This window comes from Dermacentor silvarum, chromosome 5 (assembly GCF_013339745.2).
Source record: "Dermacentor silvarum isolate Dsil-2018 chromosome 5, BIME_Dsil_1.4, whole genome shotgun sequence".
NCBI classification, from domain to species: domain Eukaryota; kingdom Metazoa; phylum Arthropoda; class Arachnida; order Ixodida; family Ixodidae; genus Dermacentor; species Dermacentor silvarum.
The window spans coordinates 160,280,980-160,307,143 of NC_051158.1; the positions used below are offsets into that span (position 1 = coordinate 160,280,980).

The 26,164-nt window shown below is 47.3% G+C and overlaps 1 protein-coding gene across 5 annotated transcripts in view; it reads right to left on the reverse strand.

The window, feature by feature from the left end:
- Positions 1-481: 481 nt before the first annotated feature.
- The window catches only part of LOC119453823 (zinc finger protein ZFP2-like), a 79,998-nt gene continuing 54,315 nt past the window's right edge, over positions 482-26,164 (reverse strand). For 4 of the 5 annotated variants that reach the window (XM_049668561.1, XM_049668560.1, XM_037715866.2 and 1 more), the window contains 3 exons: positions 18,090-18,290; positions 9,666-9,899; positions 482-2,505 (listed from right to left, as the gene is read on the reverse strand). In XM_049668561.1, coding sequence (XP_049524518.1) covers positions 929-2,505; positions 9,666-9,899; positions 18,090-18,290 — 2,012 coding nt within the window. In that variant the 3' untranslated portion in view covers positions 482-928. The remainder of the gene's footprint in view (positions 2,506-9,665; positions 9,900-18,089; positions 18,291-26,164) is intronic. The other variant, XM_049668562.1, reaches the window with a different exon arrangement.

A 26,164-nucleotide genomic window follows, 5' to 3' on the forward strand; every position in this document is an offset into this window, starting at 1 on the left:
ACCATGTGAATTAATGGCGTTTCTGCATTTTTTCTGCCTTTTTTTTAATTTGACCAGTTTCATCAGGCTCAGATTTACGGAAGTAGACACATTCGTAGACAGGGATAGTAAAATCATTAGGTTGCACATGGTCAACTCAAGCCTCATTTCGATGCACACTCCCTTGTTGAGTTTACTGGCCCAAGATGACGTTCTAAGATCTTCATCGAAGCTAATATATGGCATGTTGCGAATTTGCAGCACTGGATGTGAAGGTGTAGATCGTCGTCTAAATGCATGCATACCTGCCAAACCTGTGAACATTAAAAATCATAAAAATCTCAGACACGACAATACGTAGGGAAAGGGAAGTAGAAGAAAATGCACACACTTCTCAGTCTGCACTGAGCACCAAGCTCTTGTGGAATATAGATGCACTTTAATAATGATCACTTAGCTTAGACACAGCATGCAAGCAGCAGTAAACTTGACCCAACACAGATTTGCAAGTAAACAATTGTTTTTATATCACAGTTATCTTTTCAGAGACATTCCTGCAGCTAATTTTGCCTGCTTGCTCAAAGTCTCTGGTATATGGTGCCTTGTGCTTGCCACAAGAAGGCAGCACCGTAATTTTCATCTGCTTGAAAACTTTTCAAAGAGAATGTATTTTCATCAAAGTTGACACATTTATGAAATCATAAAATGAGCCCAACTTTGTAATCTGTACAACAAATTCGCCACTTTGTGCCATGTGGGCTAGCAAGACTTCTTTCTTATCAAACGCTCATGATCACATGGACATGTGGGCGTTCTAACAGGAACTCTCAAGTTTGAAAAACACAAGGCAGCAACTCTTGCATTTCAGTGAATGCCCCGAGTCATAAAGCCTCGTATGGTGTGGCAAAACAATGTCTTTCACAAAGAGCAAGGGATGCAGAGCCTGGTACTATGACTTTACGTGACTATGCATGTGTCTTCGCAGTCCAACCAGAGTGGAAAATGGCTGCAAGCACTTCACACACATGAGTAACTTCTTACGCGTGCATTCATGAGACAACATCACTTTCTTGGTTTCAAAAGTCTGACAGCACGTTTCGCACTTGAAGACTTCTTGATGGCCCTGCACATGATCCATCAGAGTGGCGCGAGTAGGAAAGACCTTGGAACAAGTTTCACACTTATGCGGCTTCTCACTATCATGCAGGTCACGCATGTGACCAAACAAATCTTGCTCCCGGGTAAAAGCTTCTGGGCACAGTACACATTTGTGTGGCTTGTCGTGCGTTTGCATGTGAAATAACAGATGTTTCTTTTTGACAAACGTGCGAGGGCAGGCCTGGCACTTGAAAGGCTTTTCACTTGTATGCATGTACATGTGGTTTATTAATTCAGCTCTCACAGCAAATGACTGCGAGCAATATGTGCACTTGAATTGTTTCACTTTACTACACCTGTGACTGTGCATGTGAATACGCAGTTGCATTTGGGTTGCAAAACTCCTAGGGCAAGTGTCGCATTTAAAGTATTTTTCTCCAGTGTGCCAGCTCACGTGAATTGCTAGCCCTTCCTTACTGCTAAACGTGCTTGGGCAGAGTCTACATCTAAATGGTTTATTGTGGGCTCGCATGTGCATCAACAAGTATTGGTTATCGCTAAATGTGCGACGGCAGATCTCACATTTGAAAGCCCTTTCATTCGTGTGGATGCGCATGTGGGTCACTAATTGAGGTCTGTCAAGAAATGAGCATAGGCACTGTGTGCACTTGAATGTTTTTTCGTGAATACGTACGTGATTGCGCAGTTGCTGTTCAGTTGCAATGCTCTTAGGGCAAGAGTCACATTTCAAGGATCCACATTCAGCGTGCTGACTCACATGCACTACTAGCCCTTCCGCACTGCTAAATGTGCACGGGCAGAGTGCACATTTAAATTGTTCATTGTGGATTTGCTTGTGCTTTCTCAAGCAGCTCAATCTGGCGAACATACGTGGGCATGTTGTGCACTTGAAGTTCTTATGGTTGGCGTGCACAGTCCTGTGAAGCTGCATGTCCGTCTTTCTGCCAAATGACTTCAGGCATATGGCACACTTATATTGCCCTTCCTGAATAGCCATGTGAGTATTAAGCCTCTTTAGAGCGGCATAAGCTCGTGGACACTTTGTGCACTTGAGCGGCTTCACTCCTGTGTGTACGTTCATGTGGGCCATCTGTATGTGTTTACGACCAAATGCTTTGGGGCATAGTGGACACTTGTATGGCTTCAGATGGGTGTACATGTGGTTCATCAGATGCCTCTTGCTGGGAAAGTTGCGCTCACTAGGGCGCAAATGGCACGGGTGCGGCGATGACGTCTCATCAGTTTCAACACATTCGCACGTTAAAGCCAGCATCTGGGATTCACTCTCGCTGCCTGTGGCGGTAGTTGCGGCGATTCTTACATCTTCCCCGGCAATGTGCACACTTTTATAGTAACATTCAGCAGGAGCACTTCTTGGCTTCTCCAGTGATTCGGTGTTCGAGGCACCTGCACATAATGGTGAAACACGTTATAAGTATGTCACAAGCACACCTAAAGGATAACAAAGAAGTTTCAGTGTGGACAAAGAGCATACACACATACCAAGTTAGATTTCACTGACTCACAAGGTTTAACTGCCTAAAGCAAGACACAGGCTATGAGAGACATAATAATGGAAGTTTTCAATAATCAATTCCTATTGCCAGGTTTCTATAGAGAGACTGTCTACCATTTTTCAATGACCTCCTCTATTGTAGCGCAATACAGAGCCTACCATTTAAAGTGTCTAAGTGCACTGTGGTTTCTTGGGGAGCAAAGTAAATTGTCAATTTTAAAACATCATTCTTCTATCTGCGCAGCCTCCTTTTAGAACTGTGTATGGATGCCCCAAACACTGATTACTGGACGCAATGGCAATACTATGCCAGTAAGAGTGAAAAAAATAGATGAACATCAGGTTCTTCGAGTAATGGTTACTTTGTGTAAAACACTGAAATAAGGACTCCAATACCTGCTCTCAGCACGTGTAATCGGTTACATATGACGTTTCTTTCGTCACCATTTGTGCGACAGCCAAGCAAGCTTTGGGGTAAGGAAAGCCTACGTCGGTCCTTGTGAAGACACCAGCATTTCAAAATGTTGGAAAAGACAACTTCCACAATGCCACTCGCACTGTTGCACGTCAGCATGTCAAGAGCACATACCCATCAATGTGCCACTCCGTTCGGCTGTACGAAGGCCGTGTCAATATCAACACGCACTTATTGAAAATAATGAAGGAATTACTCTATGATGTGAAGTTAGCAGAAGCACATAAAGTACAATCTCAGGCAATGCAATAATGTGTCCAAGCCACCCTGCATAGATAATTCGTTAATTGAAGGTACACAACACAGACTGGTTAAACTAGCTGTTTCACCGTCAAGCGAAGCTACATGTCATTCTTGCATCACTTTCAGAGCCAAATTAAAAACCTGTGGCTCCAATCCACGATGTGAAGGTGGTTGGTCAGTGAAGCTGTAAACGACACCCACAACGATTACCCACTGTGATGTCACTTGAATTCACACACAAAGCTCTACAAAGAGTGAAACCAGAGAGAAGAGAAATTTAACCACACCCTTTATTGCTTCACAACGACATTAAATTCACGCTGTTCTTCTGGCGTCTTTACTTTCCGTCGTCTACCCATGGTAGCCTGGAATGAACTGAATGAGTTGCAAGACCGTGGCGATGTTACTACGTTTTCTTCTTTCTGGGGTTTTACATGCCAAAACCAGTTCTGATTATGAGGCATGCCGTAGTGGAGGGCTCCGGATTAATTTTGAATACGTGAAGTTCTTTAACGTGCACTACAACGCAAGCAGACAGGTGTTTTTGCATTTCGCCTCCATCGAAATGCGGCCGCCGCGGCCGGGATTCGATCCCGCGATCTCTTGCTTAGCAGCGCAATGCCTTAGCTGACTGAGTCACCCCGGTGGGTGATGTCACTACGTGATTTCTATGCTGTTGGGTACTTTTCCAGCTTTCACAGCCATAATCTTTACCAAGAAAACACACGCGGGACAAGGAACGTGCTTCGAATTATTCAGACGTCATTAGCCTACATAATACGGTTTGCACTTCACACAAAGGTGTTGAATGACGTCAACCCCTTTCAAAGCAGCTACAAACCTAATCTTTACTGGAACGCGTCGGAGGGTGTTCCCATTGCTCACACGTGCCTTATCATCATGTGGTTTTGATGCTTGTTTTGTCGTTTTTCTTTTGAAAACGAGTGCTGAGCTGTCCACTGTATGCCTGATTTCAAAGGAGATATGCTGTTTGTATTCAATTTTTAGCCTGGCGTTTTTTGCTTACACCAACGACACGAAATTTTACTTGGCTGGTAGAGGTATACAGCTTCGCTGTAATACAATTCCTTGTTTTTGGGATAAAAGCATACTCGCTTCCATCAATGTGACACATGATCTTGTCATTCCCACCACAATCTAAAGACATGTTTCGAGCAGTTTTAACACACACCAAGTGCATTGAACAGGAGTGATTTCGCATTCTGCTCCAATCCCAATGTGGTCAACACATCCAGTGTTCCTACAGAACAATAGACTTCATGAACAATTCAAGGAAGAAGCAAGCATTTCAAGGTTGCTGAAGGACAAAATTAAAAGAATTTGAAACACTTCTTCATAGACACAAACTAAAAAATTATTCAAATTTTCTTTTTAGCTTTTCTTAGTCACTAAACTGGACCCGTGCTTCAAGCTCTCAGGTAGCATTTAAAAGTCAATTTTCCCATTGTAATGATGTCAATCACCTTATGGCACCTCACACACGTTGCCTATTGAGGGTTATAGTAGTGTCCAGCCTAACCCTAAGAAATTCTTCAGATTAAAGCGAAATGGCTGCAAGTTCCTTTTCTCCAGGCATGCCTAGAACCCAGGGCTTGTAAGCGTAGCCATGATGAACCAATGAGCAAAACAACTCAAAAATGGTTACGGCTTGGTCGCTTCATCTGGCTTCATCTAGCACCTCGATGGCAATAGCCATTTAACCCCTTAACTATTTCGGATGAGCACAGCTCGCCTTGCTGAGCTGTCCCAAAACTGTTTGGACAAGTGTAGTTAGTCCACTCGAGATCTCTCCTTTTGAGCATTTTGAACGAGACACACTCGTTTGCGGGTTAGTTGATGTGCCACTTCACAGATGGCAGCACTAGGCAGGTTTCTCCTATTTTTTTTTTTAACCACCATTTCACATTTCTTTGGGGGGCAACTCGCGTTTCAAAAAATGGCATCCAGTGGAGGTGACACATGTGTTGCCGGTCCGTCACCGCGCAAAAGAAGCCTTTCGACGTCGTCCACTTCTTCAGACGAAAATGATTCAGACACCTACATTTACTTCGTTTCTGGTAGCGAAAGCAATAGCGATGACTTCGAAATTAGCAGTTCATCAGATGAATACTGCACAGAAGACACTATTGTGAGTGCACATCACTGGTGGCGCATCAACATGAATGACATCCTCGCGAAGCCTCCTCGGTTTCTCTTTCTCGGCATCCAAGGTAAGGCATTCAATATAACACGGCTAGATGACTTGGCAATACTTTCCAAATTGCGCTCTTGCTCTATTTTTAAACAGCGAAGCTGTTCTCGCTGACCGTAAAAAGTGCCACCTGCTGCCACAAAACCTCGCTGAGCTACGACGTCACTACGTTGCCTAGCAACCACCTCGCGGAGCGGCGTGTGCCTCGCCTCCTCTCCGTGCCGTGCACATATTGCCGTGGCCGGGAACGTTAAGGAGAGGGAAGAAGAGCATGCGTGCAGCGCGCGCAATTCCGGAAAATGCTGATGATGACTTGGTAGTGCTTCATCATCATCATCATCAGCCTATATTTATGTCCACTGCAGGATGAAGGCCTCTCCCTGCGATCTCCAATTACCCCTGTCTTGCGCTAGCGTATTCCAACTTGCGCCTGCGAATTTCCTAACCTCATCATCCCACCTGACTTTCTGCCTAGCCCAAAAGCCAGGACTAGCTAGGTGTCCATCAGCTCCGCTGTCTCTTTAGCATTGCACCTCCAGTGCAAGCCACGCTAATTTTTTTATTGTTGATTACCAGCAGGTAGTTGGCCTCCTTTATCTTGAATAATAAGAAACTTCATTATGTTAATTTGACTTAATATGCACTTGAATTTTTTTTCTAACGTCGAAAACTTGCTTTTTAGAAGGAAAATATTCCATATCAAATTTTTAACACATAAGCAGTTTGGGCATAGAAATTGTTAAAATAAGAAGTCGCAGTTTCACCCAAAAGACAAAGCATCAATTGCGATAGCAAATTTACTAGTAGAGTATACGGAGTAAGGATAGTAGTTTTATTGGCATAAACTTCCAAAATTTCCATAAACTTGGAAACATTCGCTTACTAACTAAATTAACAAGCATGGTGTCAGCACGCTCAAGCAAACATGAATAGACCACACTCAATGACCGCACACAAGCACTGTCAAAATGATGGCGTGAGCAAGTGCAGCAGGAGCAGTGACCGAAGGTTCGTGTGGTGTATCGCTTCAACAGAAACTGAGCTGCGAAAGCACAGCACCTACAAAGGTCAGAGCCATGTGGAGATCGCTTTCAAGATACGGTGCGCGTGACAGCCCTCAGTCGCGCAAAGTACAAGTACGCAGTTGCTCGCAGAGCAGAAGCCACGCACCCTCCCTCCGAACTGCCTTCCCGTTTTCCTCCTTTTGCGTGGCAAATTGAGTCGCTTTTCGCATGGTCACAAGATACGTATTTAGTGCCACAGCTAAACGTTGTCTCCCCTCTCTCCCATCCCCCCTCGGCCTTTTGCTCGACCGGAGGCATCGTGTTTGCTCTTTGCCATGCGTTCGCTCTCCGTGAAAGCGCGCTTCCCTCGCGCGCTTTCACTCACACATGCAGCATACTGCGCAGGGCAACGAGTTTATCGCCGTTGGACTTTATACGGAACCTCATGGCGACGACGACAGCGACGGCAGGAATGCGCTTGGAGTGTCCATATAGTTGCTATCACAATAATAAAACGGTTAAGGGGTTAAACAAGGCTGTCATCCTTTGTTGTGGACACATCAGACTACAATCACTTGACTACATTCTCAAAAGAGAATACAATATAGGATCACTTCCAAATGGACAGTATCGACAGCATAGTGCCCGTGCAGAATTGTTACTTTGGTTGTTCAGAAGTTGCCCCTGAACCCAGTTATCAAGGAATTCAAGAAGTGCATTTATTTTCAACAAGTTCTAACAGCCCTTGAATATGTTTCTTTTCTTTATTATTATATTATTTCAAAGGTTCTTAAGGATTTTGAGGAGGTGTATGAACCTCGCACATCCAGAAATTCAAAGGCATAACTTCACATTCTGTGGCAGAATGTCATCCCCATATGCCACCATCAAGATAGACAGACTTTATCATAGCCACTTCAGTCACCTTGTACACATTTACGTACAGGGCTTGCTTTGCCAGTTCTGCCCAATGATAGATAAGAAAAGAAGGATAACTTGCATTGCAGTGTGCGTAAATTGAATCCCCATGCATACTCAATGTAGCTCCCTTTTGGTTCAGCTGGGTATTGCTACACAGGGCCACAGTGGTGAAGGCACTATACAGTGTAGGCCGCTTATAACTTAAGTCGCCGGAATTCCGAATACCCGCACTATAAGCAGTGCCACACTATAACCAAAACGACTTTACTGCGATAGCAATTATATAGACACTCCAGGTGCATTTCTGCCGTCTTGAGGTTCCATATAGTCCAAGAGCGATAAAATTGTCGGCGTGCACCGTATGCTGTATGTGCAAGTGAAAGCGTGCGAGGGTGAGCCGCCATCGTCGGCTCACCCTCGCGCATGCAAGGGAAGAAAGCCGGAAGGAAGCGTGCCGTGTTCCGTCGCGAGCAAGGCTCCAGGGGGAAGACAGCGAGGAAGAGGAGGGGGGGTGGTCTATTCCCGGCGGCCGCACACCGCCGGAGCCGCTGTATCCTGAAAGCCATCTGCAACAGAGGCACAGTCCGCCCTGCACTGTGTTTTCGCGGCTTAGTTCGCGTTGATGGGCGACAAAGCACGAAGGTCAATTCGCTCGCTGCTGCTGTCATACTTCCTCACTCCAGCGTTTTGACACCGAGTTTCCACAATCATCAAGTGAGTGTGAGGCCATGCTTGTTAATGCGCAGAGAGCCGCGGCAGCGGCCGATGCAGTTTAGCGCGCATCCGCCATTGCATCACGTTCCGCGTGAAGAAAGCTGGGATGTGTGGTGGGTGCTACTTGGTGGGTCGGGCGAAAAATACGAATGGAGCTACAGTAGAACCGCGTTATAACGAAGCGGGATATAACGAAGCAATTGTAATTCCCCTTGAAATTCCCATAGACGCCCATGTATTTAAAACCTCGTTTTAACGAAGCGAAAATTTCCTCACAATGGATATAACGAACCATTCTTTGTCCACAACGAGCATTTACTGATCATTTTGGTATACGTGAATTCAATATCTTATAGCGCGCGACGGTTTACGTCCCATCACGGCTGCGGTAATTCAAAACTCGCGCCTTGCGCTCCCCAGGAGCCGCCTGCCAACACGCGCGTGGGTGCGCGTCTCCCTGCCTCCCCTTTCCTCAGGAACTAATGGACTCGCCCGCGCAGCAACTCGCGCGAGCGTGCGCGTCAGCCGGCCTCCCCTCTCCTGTGGAACTCATTGACCCACCCGCGCATCTGACCTCCTCCTCCGACACGAGATGGACACGAGATGGACAACGGCAAACGTAAGCGCAAAACTATAACAATCGAGCAGAAGTCGGCAATGCTGAAAGCCGTTGAATCCGGCGTCAAGAAAAAAAAAGTGGCCGAAGATTTCGGCGTATCGTTGAGCACGCTGTCGACGATCTTAAGCAAGAGAGAAGCTATTACCGGCGCTGTTGCACGTGGCGTCAAAGGCGACCGAATGAAGCTGCGAGCCCCCGCCTTCGAAGCTGTCGAGAAGGCGGTGTTCAACTGGTTTTTAGAAATCAGAGCAAGCGGCACTCCTGTGAGCGGGGCACTTCTGCAGCAGAAGGCAGCTGAAAAAGCAGTCATCCGCTTGAAGAGTCGGCAACAGTCTATTAAGGACTATTTTTCTTCGAAGTGATCTGCCAGCTGGTGTGCTGAATTTGGCGGAAATAAAGTGCATTGTTCTTTATTATTTTGCTAGTTTTTTGCCTTCCGACGGCCGTTTTGCGCTGCGCGGCGGGCTGCTGTGATATTCGGTGGCGAGTACATTCTCTCTTGCTGGCTAATTGTCGGTAGAAATGGATATTGGCTATAACGAACTAATGGTTATAACGAAGTAATTACGACTCCCCCTTCAACTTCGTTATAACGAGGTTTGACTGTATTCACGCACCAGAAACGTTGGAACGTGCCTGACGGCACCAGACACGCCGCTTGTGTCGTGTCGTTGGAGTATAGACCGTAACAAGCCAAAGCTTGTTAATAATGGTCAGAAACATTTCAGGTTTACTTCGTTATATCCAATAATTTGTTATATCCGTGACTGTTAACTTGGTTCGACTGTCTAAACAGTCAAAAAAAAGATCAGAAAACTAAGTAGAGAATCACGGGCACACCTGAGGTGCTGGTCGTGGCCTACCTGCAGCAAAACATGGCCGGTCCACAGTCTTTGTAGTTTGCACGCTCCTTGGTATGCTCAAAACAGAGCACTGTGTTTTCGTGGTCCCTATTCTGGGGAAACGCCAAATGGACTGGTCAGCCATGGGCAAGTCCAACTGGACAGCAACTGAGGCCCGACCAACCATGGGAGAATCAGGGCATCCTCCTTTCTCGGCCCCACTCTGCTCACCCAACCTTGTCAGCCGTACCAGGCCTGCAGAAAATACTTCGAGCAGTTAAAACACTAAACAAGTGCTGACACCTACAGTGGAACTGTCTTATGGTGGAAACATGGCATAACTACGCACTAAATGGTAGTATGAACCAACCAGTAAGTACTAGTTTGCGTCCACTGATGTGTGTCACATGCCAACAAGGAGATGCAACACTGCAGTAAATGTCACTTAATATATGCAACAAAAAAGGATGTAGCCAACTTTTATGCGAAGCATTCTTTGTCTTATACTAGCCACTTTGTGGTTGGTACGTAGTTAGGTTCCGTTCCTGCATATCTTCAGGTCTTTTCAATAGATATCACGCATGCTAGCTTGACTCCTCAACGCTGTCAGTTCAAACTGTGTTCCACAAATTCATTAGTTTGGAATGTCACCCCCACGTGAGCTTTCGCCGTTCCTACCAATACACATGCATACAAACTGTTGCTGTATGCATTTGTGGTAGTTGCCGGCTGATCGCCCGCAAACCCCACTTCACTTATGCTGCCATCAGTTCAGCCTGTACGCATGAAATTGCGCCAGATCTCTGCGTATTTGTCTATGGGTACGAACATATAACAAGGGTGAGCTTCCCGTGACGGGCCCAACACCCCTGCTGCCTAGGCCTAACTAGCGCCATCTCGTCAGCAGTTGGCAATCCAACGTGCGATTTGGTGCAGTCAACGAAATGCTTTGCAGTGGCTGTGCAGCACTTGGAACGCGGGGCAAGCACCCCGCTAACAAAAGTGTGGGCACATCCCAGTCATATGCTCTAATTGCATGTGCAAGTTTTGCACATGCACAGCTTTTGAGAAATGTTGTTTTGGTTACAGTGCAGTACCGCTTATGGTGCAAAAATTCATGACTGCAGCCCCTTACGTTGTAAGCAGTCTAGGCTGTACCACAAAAATTAAATTGGTTGTCAGTCCCTTACCACTAATGACGCGCTGGTTAACAGTTCTGTTCTCTATGAAATTAAGCAGTGAAACAACAAGCACAACCTTGATATCCTCCCTGCAACAAATTGAAATTAAAATGTTAAAACCCATGAAAGGGACGCAATAAGTAACTAAAAGGTGCCATAATTTTTCACTGTTACGTTGTGGTGCCCGAGATATAACTGTTACAAAAAATTGTCTGCGGCTTAACTCAGTTATGCCTGGGTATGCGTACCGAGAGGTTCGGTTAATGTTATTGTTTAGCTTGGTTCTCTCTACGGTTACATCTTTATCGTTTAGCTTCGTATGTCCGAGTGTTTAGGTTTGGTTATGTTTGTAACCAAACCAAACACTTTTAGGTTTAGGTTTGTAACGATAACTTAACCTCTCGTTAAGTTAAGGTTACATTAAAAACTAGACATTTTTAAAGTGTAACGCATTTATTTTGAAAGTCTTCATCTTGTTGTTTCTCAATTGCCACAAAGACGGCCCGATGGTCGGTGAGGCGGGAGGATAAGGGGTTGTCGTCCAGTGACTTGGAACACGTTTTGGGTGCTATCCTCATCTGAATCCACTCGCCTGGCTGCTTCGTACTTACGACGCTCCTCCGTCTCCTCGTTCCGCGCTGAGCACCGTATCGCGGAGCTGTCGTCCTTTTTTCTCTCTCCTTCTTTTGTTCTGTGCACTCTGCGACCTCGTAATTTTGGCGGGCACGAGTGCTGGAAGCAAGCGGAGCGGGGCAGAAAGAAGCGCTCATCAGCAACAGCCGCGTGGCACGCTTCAGCGACGACGACGGCATGAGGGGAACCCTTCCCCTTCGTTGCTAGGCAACGACTGAGCTCGCGGTGCGGCCACCGGCCACAGCAGCGAAACGGCGAGAATAAGGCCAATGTAGCTCTCGCTACAAAAGCACCACTTAATTATCATCATCATCAGTTGCCCACACGAGAAGTCGCAGTGCCTTTGGCTTCTGTTTGCCATTTGGCTTTTTGTGTACAGTAGCCGACCGATTTTCCGGACTTCACGGGGACTGAAAAATAGTCCAAAAAATTGAGCAGTCCGAAAAACCAAACAGTTCGAAAAACTCCCCCCCCCCCTCCCCAAGAGAAAAAAATTTGAGGCTGAGAGCAGCTTAAGAAAAATGTCGCAGTTTCGCCGAAAAGGCAGAGCATCGATTGCGATAGCAAATTAATAGAAAGCGATACGAAGTAAGGATGTTAGTTTTATTGGCCGTATAAAGTTGTAAATATGCGCTTACTAACTAAATAAGCACAGTGTCACGCGCGCACAGGTTACATATGAACACATCTCGCTCGATGACCGCGGGCAAATTGACCTTCGCGCTGTCTATTCTCGCGCTTCAATGCGAACCTCAAAAAAAAAAAAAGAAAAAACGGCGCATACGAAGTTACTGGCACTCGGCGCACGCCTTTTGTGCCCATCGCAGATAGCGGGCGCACACTTCGGCCACATAGCAGATCGCTTTCAAGATACGGTGCCTGCGCGGCAGCTCCGTCGGCAGCAGCCGCAAGAGCTGAATGCAACTAAATCCCCACCCTCTCCGCCGCCTTCTCCCCGTTCCCCGCGAGCGAACGAAGTCCACACGCGCCGCTCGCAAGCTTTCACCCGCACACAGTGTACGGCGCAACCGAAACTTAAAAAAAAAAAAAACGCAAGTGCCACTTTTTGGAACGTTTTGTTGGCCAAGGAAGAGCGGGCATGGCCTCGGAGACAAGAGGATATCGTGCGTCTACTAATCTTGAAGGCTATACAGGGGAGCACTGGAAGCCAAGCCAGCGGAAAATCCAACAAGGCGGCCTCCAAAGTCGGGTAGCGTGGCTACAGTGTACTAGAAGGAGGCAGTGGGCTTACTCTCCGGCGGAGGCTATGCGATGCGGCGGCTCCACGAATGTCGCAAATGTGAGCTTCTCTAATAGCCCGAGCGGCGGCGCTGGCGTCAGTTTCAATGGAGCGTGGGTGCGACGGCGCAGCTAGGGCAGCTGCCCAGTGCCCGATCATATTCGTTGGAGTTGCAGAGCTGCGTTGTTTTTTTTTTTTTTGTTTTTTTTTTTGGTGGACGTCCTCGCGTGTTTTTTTTTTTTTTTTTCATTCACTGTTTTTTTTTGCACATAGCCTGCAAGAGATTAGTATGCCTTGCAGTAACTGAGCCATGCCGCGGCATCGACAAAGTCACTGTTACGCGCCTGGGTGCCAAACAGGCTCCGTTTATGTGAAGGATGAGCCGAAGTTGTCCTTGTTTGGCATCCCGAAGGATAAAAATAGGCGGAAAGAGTGGAAAAAAAAACCTCCACAGAGCTGACAAGCCCCTGGACGACACGAGCGCAGTATGCGAGCTCCATTTCGAGCCACGTTTTGTGCTCATGTCCACCGCAGTTCCTGATCACTGTAAATTGTCTTTCTTTTTATGGTCTAGTTAGGTCAGTTAGCGAAGGAAACTGCGAGGAAGGTACACTGGCCTCCTTACTGGAAGTTGACTATCTCGAAGCATCATGTGACCGAAATGAGTGCAGTCAAACTGCTGCTGGCGCTACTGCCACAGAGGCCACACAAAACGTGGTACCCCAGCAATGCACGGGCCTGCGGGTTTCAAACGACCATAACCAGCACGTGGCCAGAAGCGACTCGAGGCTCACTTACCACATTGCGGGCTATGTTGCGCGGGAGTGTATTGCCAATTCCAGCACAAAATGCCAAGAATGCATAAAGCTGCTTACTATGACGCCACCAAGCGAAAGTTTTCAACTTGCCCGGCTAACAAACTTCTGTCACCGAGGAGGCCTCCTTTATCCCTCCAGTCAGCTGTACGGCTTCGTGAAAAAGCTAGAGGATCTTTTCACAGAATGCTTCTGTCAGAGTGAGCCACACTCTGACAGCGTTATGGACATGCTGGCAGTTGTTAAGAGTAGGCTTCCCCTCGAAGTTGGCTGCAATGTGCACGCTCTTAGCCTCACAGCTAAAATAATTTGTTTTTACATTGTCACACGTCTGCATTTTTATGTGAAAGGAATTAACTGTGACAAGACAGGTGAGTGGCAGAGGGCCAAGCAGCTGAAGTTGAACCGTTGCTTATGAGTTGAAGTGCATGAAACAATGGCTTGCTGTACTTACAAATAAAAGCTTTGTGTCAGCAACAGCCCTGTTATCTTCATTTTGCTTACCCTTATATAGCTGTACATAAGCATAGGCCTGAGCCTAATTGTCAAGTGAACTAGTTTTCACTTTTTGTTCAAGCCTCCCTCCATTTCTTTATGGAAAATATCAACCTGATTTGATTTAATAAATGTGTGCCAGCGTAATGATGGTTAATAATAAATGCAGAAGGCTACTGTGAAGCATGGAACAACTAAAGTGGAACAATGAAATATTTAAGCCATATATACAAATTCATTTTGGCTAAGCAAAGCACAAACCTGGTTAGCATGCCGGATTTTTTTTTAGCCCAGCTGGGTAGTATGTGCGCACTGTTTTCTGTCTGACAAAATTTTACATTAGGTCGACACAGCATGAAACCTTATATTTGGTCACCGTCCCTTTCATCTGGGTAGTATGTGCGCACTGTTTTCTGTCTGACAAAATTTTACATTAGGTCGACACAGCATGAAACCTTATATTTGGTCACCGTCCCTTTCATTCAAAATTTTCTTTCAATTTTTTTTTTACGATTGCCCGATAATTCGGAAAATTCGAAGGTCCCTTCCACATAAGCAAAATACGTCAGCGACGACCTCTTTGCAAAAAATGTTTAAGAGTTAGGATAGGCAGCAAAGTGCCCAAGAGTTGCCGTCTTCCTTTTCCACAAGTTACTATTATGGCAAATATCATGTGGCCTAAACAAATATAGTGCTTGCTAAAGATATGTAAAGACTCTCAAGTATGTCAAAATTAAAAACAAATAAGAGTGTGAACTGCTTCGAACTGAAACCGTCAGAAACGCAAGGAAAATCAAAGCTTCTGCAAGCAAAGCTTCCACTGAAGTTGCCAGTGGCGCCACCTCTTGGATGCGACGTTGACTGCGTCAGAGGAGCGGCTGAGTAAGCCCACTACCCCCTTCTAGTACACTGTAGCGTGGCTCGGAGCAAGCGATTTAGTCCGGAAAATCAAACATTGGCACCTAGATTCGTCCGAAAAATCGGTCGCGAAAATGCATTAGCTCTATGGCAATCCTGCCGGTACATCTATGAAGTCCGGAATAACCAACAAGTCTGAATTTTCTGAGTCCAAAAAATCCGTCGGCTACTGTACATGTGTTCAGACTGGTTCAGGCATGTTATGATCGTTCGGGTGTTCGTCCTGAGCATGCTGCGCTGTATAGCTTTTACGCGACGTCACATAAAAGCTATACAGAGGTCGCCAACAGTTACCCAGCGATGCTGCCAGCTGATTTGGCTGAAATTCTTGACAGTGCATAGGACGAGGCCTTCAATGGCTTGGAATGAAGTGCAATAACTGTTGGTTTAAAGCATCTAAGAGGAGTATTTGTTAAAGATTTCTTTCTGCTAGAATATGTGGTTCATAAAATAAGTTTATGAAAATTAAGTGGCCCGAAATGAGTAAGTTCAGCACTTCACGATGAGTGTACATGCATGCATCATTTCATTACGCCAACTGAGTTAAAATACGTGCATGCTATATACCAATCCTTTTTTCAGGAACTCGCGACAAGTGGGAGGCGCTACTAATCATCATCCTATATTTATGTCCTCTGCAGGACGAAGGCCTCTCCCTGTGATCTCCAATTACCCCTGTCTTGCGCTAGCCGATTCCAACTTGCGCCTGCAAATTTCCTAACTTCATCACCCCACCTAGTTTTCTGTCATCCTTGACTGCACTTCTATTCTCTTGGTATCGATTCTGTAACTCTAATGGTCCAACAGTTATCCATCATATGCATTACATGGCCTGCCCAGCTCCATTTTTCCCTCTTAATGTCAACTAGAATATTGGCTATACCCGTTTGCTCTCTGATCCTCACCGCTCACTTCCCGTCTTTTAACGTTAGTCCTAAGATTTTTCGTTCCATCGCTCTTTGTGCATTCCTTAACTTGTTCTTGAGCTTCTTTGTTAACCCCCAAGTTTCTGCCCCATATGTTAGCACAGGTAGAATAGAATGGTTGTACACTTTTCTTTTCAACGACAGTGGTAAGCTCCCAGTCAGGATTTGGCAATGCCTGCCGTATGCACTCCAACCTAATTTTATTCTTCTGTAAATTTCTTTTTCATGATCAGGGTCCCCTGTGAGTAATTGACCGAGATAGACGTACTCCTTTACAGACTTATACAAAGGTGCAGCTTATCCAGAAGAAGTCACAGTTTCGCCCGAAAGGCGAAGCATCAATTTCGATATCAAATTAGTAGAGAGCTATTCGGATTAGGGATAGTAGTTTTATCGGCTGCATAAACTTGGACACATTAGCTTTCTAACTGAATTGACAAGCGTGGCGTCATCGCGCACAAGCGAACATGAATAGATCACACTGAATGACCGCAGACGACTGTCAAAACGCTGGCAGCAAGCGCAGCCACCGCAGCGGGCGAAGGTTCGTGTGGTCTATCGCTTGAACAGAAACTGAGCGGCGAATGCACAGCGCATACAAAGGTCAGAGCCGTGTGGAGACAAGAGACGGTGCGGGCGACCGCCACCACAGCCAGTGCAAGCGAGTTGGCAAAGTAGAAGCTGCTCCGCCCCCCCTCCCTCCCGCGCTGCCATCCCGCTTTCTTGCTTTCGCGTGGGAGATTGCGCTGTCAGTTCCCCTTGCGAGATACACATTTGGTGCCGTAGCACAGCGTCGCCCCGCTTCCCTCCCTCCCATACCCTCACGGCCTTTCGCGCAACGGTCGCGTTTGCTTTCTGCCGTGCGTTCGCTCTCCATGATAGCGCGCGTCCCCCGCGTGCTTTCACTCGCGCGTACAGCGCGCGGCGACGATTTTATCGCCCTTGGAATCAATACAGAACCTCACGGCAACGGCGACGCCGACAGCAGAAATCCGGTTGTAGTGTCCATATAATTGCTATTGCAATAATATGGTATATAAAACGCACCAACAAAAATTATGGGGGGACTGTTTCTCATGCACCGGAAAACACAGTAATTCCAAGAAACAGCAGCATACTACTTTTTTTCTTACTATAAAAATTAGTGGTGTTTTAGGATTAAGCTATCATTATTAAATTTTTTTGCTTTGAGCCCGTAAAAACAGGGTATGCTTTCACTTTGGGGCACATTATAATCAATATTACGGCAGACCCTGCAGCCTGCTGCCACTGCTATTCTGAGGAGTGTGTTTGTATGCCACGAACACTGCACAAAGAATAAAGAAACCGAGAGGCTCATTTTTTTTTAGCTGCAGCTACACGAAGCCAACAAACAATGAAGCCAAGGAAAGCACAGAAAAATTACCTTATTTTCTTAATACAATATGCAGAAAAAATAAGGAACGGGGAAATGAAAGTAAATGAATGATACACTTGCCACTACAGGGACTCGAACCCACATCTTTCACATTACACTCTTAATACTGAGCTACAGCAGCAGTCATCCCTAAATCCTGACACTTGGAGCTGCTACTGACGGGGAAGCATCAAAATGGAAATGGTCGCCAGTCACCTGAAGATGCCTACAGGTCAGCTGAAGTGATAGCCGATGTGCACCTCGGGTGCCCAAAGCGTGCATATCATTGCCAGATGACAGTGTTGCGTGTGCCTAGTCTTGCTTGGTCATCACCAATGATATGCTGTGGGATGTCATATGTGACTTGCAGCCCTGCCCCGAACAGGAATAGTGACAGTTCACGTGCAGTTTCTGCCTCTGATGATGAATGAGTGTATTGGCAGTACACAGCATGTTCTGTGGTAACCTGCATTGCTGCAGATTTTCTTTTAATTCTTTTTGTTGACTTGCACCAATTAAAGCCTGACTAAGAGAATCGCATGGTTTTACATTATCCCAAAGTAATGTAAGGGCTACAATAGACACCGTGGCCTAGAGGGCTCGAGATAAACCTTTTTAGATGCTTCATTGTTCTCATTTCACCTCAATCAGAACACATCTGCTGCAGACAAAAATCATGCATGCGCCAACTTGTCCTCAGCAGTAGAATGTCACGGTCACTTCAGCAGGTCGTACCAAGCTAGGCGGACTCGGCTATTTACCAAAAGCATACTGCTCCCACAAGGAAAAGTCATATTTAACCGCCACCACGCACACGCCTGCCGTGCCAGTCACTGCCTACCTGAGGTGGAACTTGACTGATCTGCAGTCTGCACGCTCCTCGACTTGCTCTTTGTTTTGAAGGAGCACCCAACAGACTTGTCAGCCACAGACAAGCTGCACTGCACGCCAACCCTGACCTGACCGACGACCTTGGGAAGGGCGTGGCATGCCGCTTTAGCAGCCATGTTGAGGTCCCCTAGGCTCATCGTGTTTGCGAGGCCTGCAGAAAGTAATTGGAGTGATTGCAGCATTGTTACAGCACCAAGAACGAGTGGCAAAGAGAACAATCAAAGAGATGCAGGGGCCATTTCCAATGCATATCTGTGGGTCACAAGATAACCATTTCAGATCGACAGTCGTAAAGGGATACAAAGGACACTCCACACTGCATACTTGCATAAAATCAGGGCAACAACACAACAATCTTTGTATGTGCAAAGAGAGAGAGAGAGATAAATGAGATGTGAGAGGCAGGGAGGTTAACCGGAAGGTAGATAGCCAGTTTGCTACCCTACACTGGGGAAGGGGTAAGGGGAGACAGAGAGATAAAGAAAAATGCATACACAAAAAGAGAGGGCAATCAAAACACACACACAGATAAGAACTCCAGAGTAAGGTTTACAAGCATGACATCAGAACACATCTCAGACTAAGTTCCTCATCTCATAGACTGATATTTTAAGAATCGGCCCAGGCCATTGGTGTAGCTTGACTCAGCAAACTAATTGCAAGATGGCAAGGCCATTGTCATCATTATCATCATCATTAGAATATCTTTATGTCCCCTGCAGCATAGAGGCCTCTCTTACAAGACGCGTGACCCGAGCCGCGATCACTCGATCACGGCTCAGATCACGCGTCTCAAGCGCTCGTGTTGCGTGCTCTTCGTCTTCGTCGTTCTTCCGTGTGTTGCTCCTTACTCATGACAGCTGATACGATCCTGTGCTTGCAAATGTCACGCTTCTCACCGAGGTGCACGGGAGAGGAGATCAACGAAGGCGATGCGGGAGAGGAGATCAACGAACGATCAACGGGAGAGGAGATCAACGAAGGCGATGCGGAGGAGGAGCATGAGGCGTGGATCATGAGTCCAAGGGCGATAAAATCGTCACCGCGCGCCTTTCGCGCGGGGGACGTGCGCCTTCACGCACGGAGAGCGAACGCACAGCAGAGAGCAAACGCAACTTCCGTCACGGCCGGGCGCGCCAGTCGAGCCCGACCCTGCTTCCATTGCGCGAAAGGGGGGGGGGGGGGGGGATGCGACGCTGTGCTGCGGGGCACCAAATGCGTATCTTGCAACCGGGCGCAAGGGTAACTGGCGACGCAATCTCCCACCGAAAGGAGCAAAGCGGGAAGGCAACGCAGGAGGGAGGAAAGGAGGGAGGGGGGGGACGGCTTCTACTCTGCCAACAAATGCGTTCTTGTACTTTGCGCCTGTGCCGGCTGTCGGGGTTGTCGCGCGCACCGTATCTTGAAAGCGATCTCCACACGGCTCTGACCTTTGTATGCACTGTGCTTACGCCGCTCAGTTTCCGTTGAAGCGATAGACCGCACGAACCTTCGCTCGCTGCGGCGGCTGCGCGCAAAAGCACGAAAAGCGCCACCGCGTCAGCGTCAAACTCTTTGCGCCCAGTCGCGGCCTCCGCGCTGTCCGGCGCCGCATTCGCGCCTCCGCACCTAAAGAGAAAGGGAGAAAGCACGTGACTGCGCGCTGTTCTTTTTCGCGGCCTTTGGTGGGGCGGCATTTATTTGTATCAACCGACGCGGGTCGAAAATCGATTCGTAACAACCGTTCTCTAGCACCTTGCAAAGTAATGAGGCTCAGCCGGGACCACAGAAAAATTCGGATCATCCGGAAATTCGTATTAGCCGTGATCGTATCATCGAGATTCTACTGTATTGGCTAGTCCCATTTGCTCCCAAACCTACAACGCTATCTTTGTACATTTTAAGTTTTAGTTCCATTGCTCTTTGCGTGGTATACAAGTTCTCAAGCTTCTTAGGTACTCCGTGATGTAACCTTGCAGCGCAGAAAGAAATGATAAGGCAGAAGGGAAATGACATGCAGAAGCGCTTATGTATGTCGTTGCCCTTGTGTGTCATTCTTTGTTTCCGTGCTACAAAGTTACATCATGGAATACCAACTAGCCCAATGTGTAACACTGCTAAGCTATATTTCTTTGGTAAACTCCATGGTTTTACCTCATATGTTGGTACATATAGAATGCATAATTTTCTTTTCAAGAGTGGCACATTGCCATTCGCGACTTCCTAATGCCTGCATTATACATTCCTACCTATAATTGTTTTGTAGATTTCCTTCTCATGATACGAGCCCCCTCTGAAAAATTGGCTTACATGAACGTAATCTTGCACAAGCTCTAGAAGCTGAAAGCAAATCAAAAATTCTCATTCGCTTGCCAGGCTCCTAAACGTTAACGCATGTATACTGTTAGTCCATGGGCCAATACAAGGTGGGACAACATATATAACCTATGTTTTGATGATTTGCCATGAACATTATAATAAGAACAAACATAACAGCACAGTGTAGCTTGTAAATTGAACAGTACGAGCATAAACATGCAAACAGTCATGTGAAAAATACTGTGACATACAACCATGTCATATTTAACATCAAGGAGAAGCACATGCCCACAACGAAAAGGATTTTTATACCAGTGCTTATTGTGACCAAAAAAAAACAAGAAAAAAAAAGCTCAGCAGAAGCCATCTTGGGTTATGAACGATAGCTTGTGTATCACAACAAAAGACGCGCACCACATTTCAGAGATGAACGCCTCTCTCAGCCACCATGGTAAACCTTGCAGAGAAACATTTATTCAGCATTAAAACATGTTGAATTGCAAGACGCGACTTTCTTGACCTTTTGGAAATGCACCACAGCACCACTGTGCGAATGTAAGCAACGAACATGTCCCATAACTTCTTTCTTCGTTGTCAGCTAGAAGATGTACATGCTCACTTTTTAAAGGTAAATTGTTACTATGTGACGCACCTTACGTGCCAAGCGTCTCAAGGGCTGGCGCGCACAAAAGGAATTGTTCAGGGTGTCTTATTCCACCTTTTCAGTTAGAACACTGGGCTTTTGTGGTGGAGGGCAGGGGTTCGATGGCAACCATCAAACATTTTTATTTATACGTATATAACCATATACAGTGTGGACCGCTTATAACGTAAGTCGCCGGAGTCGCGAATATCTGCACTATAAATGGTACTGCACTATAACCAAAACAATGATTTTCAAGCCCTGCACGTATGCAAACATGTAGACCAAGCATGTCGACACGCTTTGTACTATCGCGCGCACATCGCGATTACGTTTTCGCCAGTGAGCTGGCGAAAACTTAAACGCGATGTAGCCGGTGCTCTTCAAGCTCGACAGCTTTGCACCGAGTCAAAACGAAACAACTGTTTGCCGCAACAGCTGCGGAAAAAACCGTGACCGCTATCGACGCGATTATGAACGGCGACTTTGCGGTGCTGAAGGCACGCGTTCGACGCACGCACCGAGTCGTCCAGTCGCAGCAACAACTTGCCGTTGAAACCGCGCTCGCTATCTATGCGATCATCGATGGTGACTACGCAGTTTTGTAAGCACGCGGCCGACGCGCATACCGAGTAAAAACGATACTCTTCGCCGCAACCACTGCGGAGAAAACCGCGGCTGCTATCGACGCGATCGTGGATGACGACTACGCAGTTACGAAAGCCCGCGGCCAATGCGGTGTTATGCGCAGCAGTAAACGCAAGAATACAGGCTTTAAAGACACAAATAGGCCCAAAGCGCTCCGGCGTTACTGTCATTCACGTACGATTTCAACTGATGGCTGTGGCGATGCGGACTCCGCCGCTTCGTTTCGGTTGGACGCTAGCGCCATTCTTGCTCTTTTGCGTCGCACATTTGCGGCGCTCCTCGAGCTCCGAAAGTAGTCTGAATTAAGTAGAATGGCAGAGCCATTCTCCACCGGACTGGCACGGCAACGGAGCTTTGTGCCCTCGATTGGCAACGATCACTCCCGCCCGAGGTCAGAAGCAAGATCACGGCGAACCCCATACCAAAGCACATGAGTCATGAACTCCACGAAGGACGACGCAAGGCCCGGGTTGACAGACAGCGCCGACAATTCAAGAGTGACCCGTACGTAACGTACGTGGACGTGGTGGCGTACCCCCCAGGGGGCCTATTCGCGGTAGCCGCCGTGAACGGGAGACAACTCCTTAACCCTCGCGGCCTCCGTCAGGGCAAAGACCCCAGCTGCGGCTGAGACCATAGCCGCGGCGCTAGTAATAAAGCAACATGACAGGGTGCACAGGGAAGTTCATGTCGTGACCTACTCGCAACAGGCCTGCCGCAACTTTACCAACGGACGAACACCGGTGCTGGCGGCTCAGATTCTAGGCCCGAGGCTGCAAGAATCCCATCAAATCACGTGGACGCCGGGTCACGCAGGACTGGAGAGGAACGAAAGGGCGAACGCCTTAGCTCGAGTGCTAATTAACCGAGCGGGCAAAACCAATCGTCTCATCAATCCCCACCCTTTACCTTTGTGCCCCTGCCATCAAATTACTGTGACCGACTCGAGATCCAGCGACTCAACCGCAGGATTTATCCTCCCCCTCACAAAAGCTCAGCACTGAAGAGGCAATAGCCCTCAGACTTATCCAAACAAACACATTTCCAAACCTACACAGATACAGCAAAATATACCCACAAACATATCGCGGCATGCATCTGCCCCTGGTGCGGCGACACACGCCCTACACTCTTTCACATCTCATGGGGGTGCGGGGGCAAACCCTCAACATTTAAAGACGCCTAACACGTCATTTGAGCGGTGGGAGGTACAGCTGACCGGCGATACCCTGGCGGGACAAGAAGCTCTCGTCCAGCAAGTACGTCGAGCAGTCATGGCCAGTGGAGTCCTGGAATGAGGACACCATCCACTCGTCCTCAAGATCAACGATCTCGATGGTCTGAATAAATGTTTTTCTCTCTCTCTTGCGTAAGTGCAGACCATTTTCGGAAGCGAGAACGTTGGCTCAGGTTACTCGAATTCAATAGCTGAGAGGCGTACCAGTTTGTCTCGACTACGATAACATCAATCAGTTCATCATCAAAGTAAGCCTCAAAAAGCTCAAGTGGTTGAGGGTGAGAGCTCACTGTGATCGTCACTCCCGGAGAACCCTTGAATTCAAACCGTGGAGGTCTGGCTGGGATGCTGTCGGGGTCTATCCGGTACCATTCGTGGGTGCTGGCCATCGTATCATCGCTGCTTTCTTCCTCTTCAGAGTCGCTGCCCGTAAAAACGTCGTCACTATCTTCTTCACTTGAAGAATCAAACACGACAACCACATCCTCATCACTCGCGCTTTCATCCATCTGAGGGAGAAAGATTTCCCGCGCGAGTACGCCACGCAGATGTGATCAGCAGAGCAACGCCATGTTTGTTTATAAAACGCGCAGGAAACACAAGGCTCGCATTCCGCCAACTGTTGCGCAAACGCTCATTCAACAAAAGCGCCAATGACGGAACCCGTGCTGCCATCTGTGTTGTAAATAGAAACACACCATTTGACGAGCTGGGCTCGTCAAAAGCCTCTTGGAACATTGCAGAAGACCCATGACGACCGCAAGTCGTCATAAGCAAAAAAGTGGCGACTGCTCATGACGAGCTTAGGTCTTCATAAGCCCTTAAGGGTTTAACATAAGAAAAAAGTCAATTCACCAACTTCATGCCAACACAGAGCACCAGCTTGGTGTTGACTTGTGTTGTCAGTTTGTTCTGTTGCTTCTGGTGCAATGGCGTTCACCAGCTTTCCTTCTGATTACATGATGTACGGCACAGAGCATTTCTCAAAGCAAAAGGTACTGCTTTTAATGTTGCCACTGTTGGTTCATTATTCACAGACTTTACTGTGATGCACTAAGTGGCAGTAATCGCTCAGAACAAAGTGCATTCCCATGAATGATCACCAATACACCTCTGGGTATTGACGTAATTGCACTGCATTAACTGCTGATGAAGGTGATGAAAGCCCAAAACTGTACCACGCATTATGTGAAGTTTTCCTAATAGTGTGCATGTTGCAACAAACCTAAGAAACAGTGTCGAACAGTGGTAGAACAAGGAATGTCACTGGAAATAACATTTCTGCAAGAGGACTTGTCTTCATCAGAGCAGCAACTTGAGAACTGAGTTGCACCCTTGATGAACACAAGTCCTCTTGTCACAACATTGGCATCAGCAACATGACTTGTTCTATTACTGTTTGACGCTTCCAAGCTTCATGTGAACTGCTCTATTGCTTGGATTTCTGACAGACAAAGTGTGGCACTTGAAGTTGACCATACAGTCTTAGTTAGCCACATACTGCATGTATACCTACTTTTCAAAATGTTGACAAACAGTCAATTCCCCCCTAGCTTGCTCAAAAAGGTTCAGATATTCAGTTACATATTTTCATAAAACTACATATCCGACACATTTTCTTCGCAGGTACACGAAACAGGAGCAGCACTGTACTAGTACTACAAACATAATTTTTTTGTCAAATTTCTCTTTCAGTGCAAACGTAATCCCATGTCACGCATGCAATATACGAAGATCGTCCTCCTGTGCCAACTTTCTGGTATGCCCTGCTTCACGTTGTGCTGCGAGTTCCGCGTCACATTGATCGTCATCCTGCGCCAACTTTCTGGTATGATCCGCTTCACGTTTTGCTGCGAGTTCCACTACATTTTGTACACACGGCTTCATGCTTTGGTGCAAGTTGCACTTCCCGTTGATTCATGTGAAGCGCCAATGTACGCTTGGCTTCACGCTCACGCATAGATTGGAGCAGTTGCTCATGTTGAGCACGTTTCGCAGCATATTGAAGTCGTGCTTGCTCGGCGCGACGCTTCTCTTGCTCCACTTTCTGTTGCTTTGTCAGGTTTTGTTTCAGTATCATGTTGGTGAAGAATGCAATGCACCTTTGAATGCAACCAGCGTTATAGGGGTTGAAAGTGGCAAGCTGACTTTCTGTGTCATTTGTTTGGGGTAGCCGACCTCCCCTTGGAGGCACAGATGCGACCGTTCATGCGGTTGCCAGGCGGCGCAACACATGCGCAATGGGAGGCCATCTCCTCCCGTGCCCTCTCTGCCGCCTCATTGCGGCTTTCCGCGTCGCAGCCCCTCTGTTCACCAGCAGCCAACCACCTCTACCTTTCACTTCTGCAGGCAAAATAGTGTAAGCCACTGCTCCTGAATGGCGCCGCTGTCCAGCTGAGTGTGAGCTATTCAATGACAACAGGCCCCACACATTCATAAGTTTAACAAATCACGACAATGGGCAAAAAGATTGACCGCAGCGCCGCTAATAAAAAAAAAACACTACCTTCACTTCAATATATTCCCTCGTGAGCACAATATCACCTGCTAGAGGCACCATGATGAGCACAATTTGAACTCACAAGCTTTCTCCCACACTTATCAAAGTGTTTTATTATATGACAAAGAGTACAAAATTATTATTTTTAATTATGCATTGTATTCCTGAGAACTATGTTTTTTAGATGCGAAGCAGCTTATGGCGGGGGCTTTGTCCGTCCCTCCTTCCGTCCCACGGCGTCCTACACCCCCGCAGCGCATGCGCGTCCCCTCTCCCTCTCTCTCCTCGCCTACGCTCCCCCCTTTCTCTCCTCCAGGAATCCTCTACTCTACAGAGCGGCGCCCGCGTCCCACACCCCCCCAGCGCATGTGCATCCTCTCCCCCTCTCTCTCCTCTCCTACGCTCCCCCCTTTCTTTCCTCTAGGAATCCTCTACTCTACGGAGCGGCGCGCACGACAGGTAGTGCGACAGCTGCATACTCCGCTGGGGGCGCCACGGTATGAAAATGACGGAGCATGCGCGCCTCATTCTCTCTCCTGTGCAGCGTCGTGATGAGCGCTCGGGCCGCTGCCGCGAAACGGGAGCGGCGACGTGGCAATCCCGAGCTTCGGGCTCGCGAAGCCGAAAGGAAACGTGAACGGCGGCAAGCGGACCCTGAACTCCGGGCTCAGGGCGCCGAATCAAAACGTAAACGTCGAG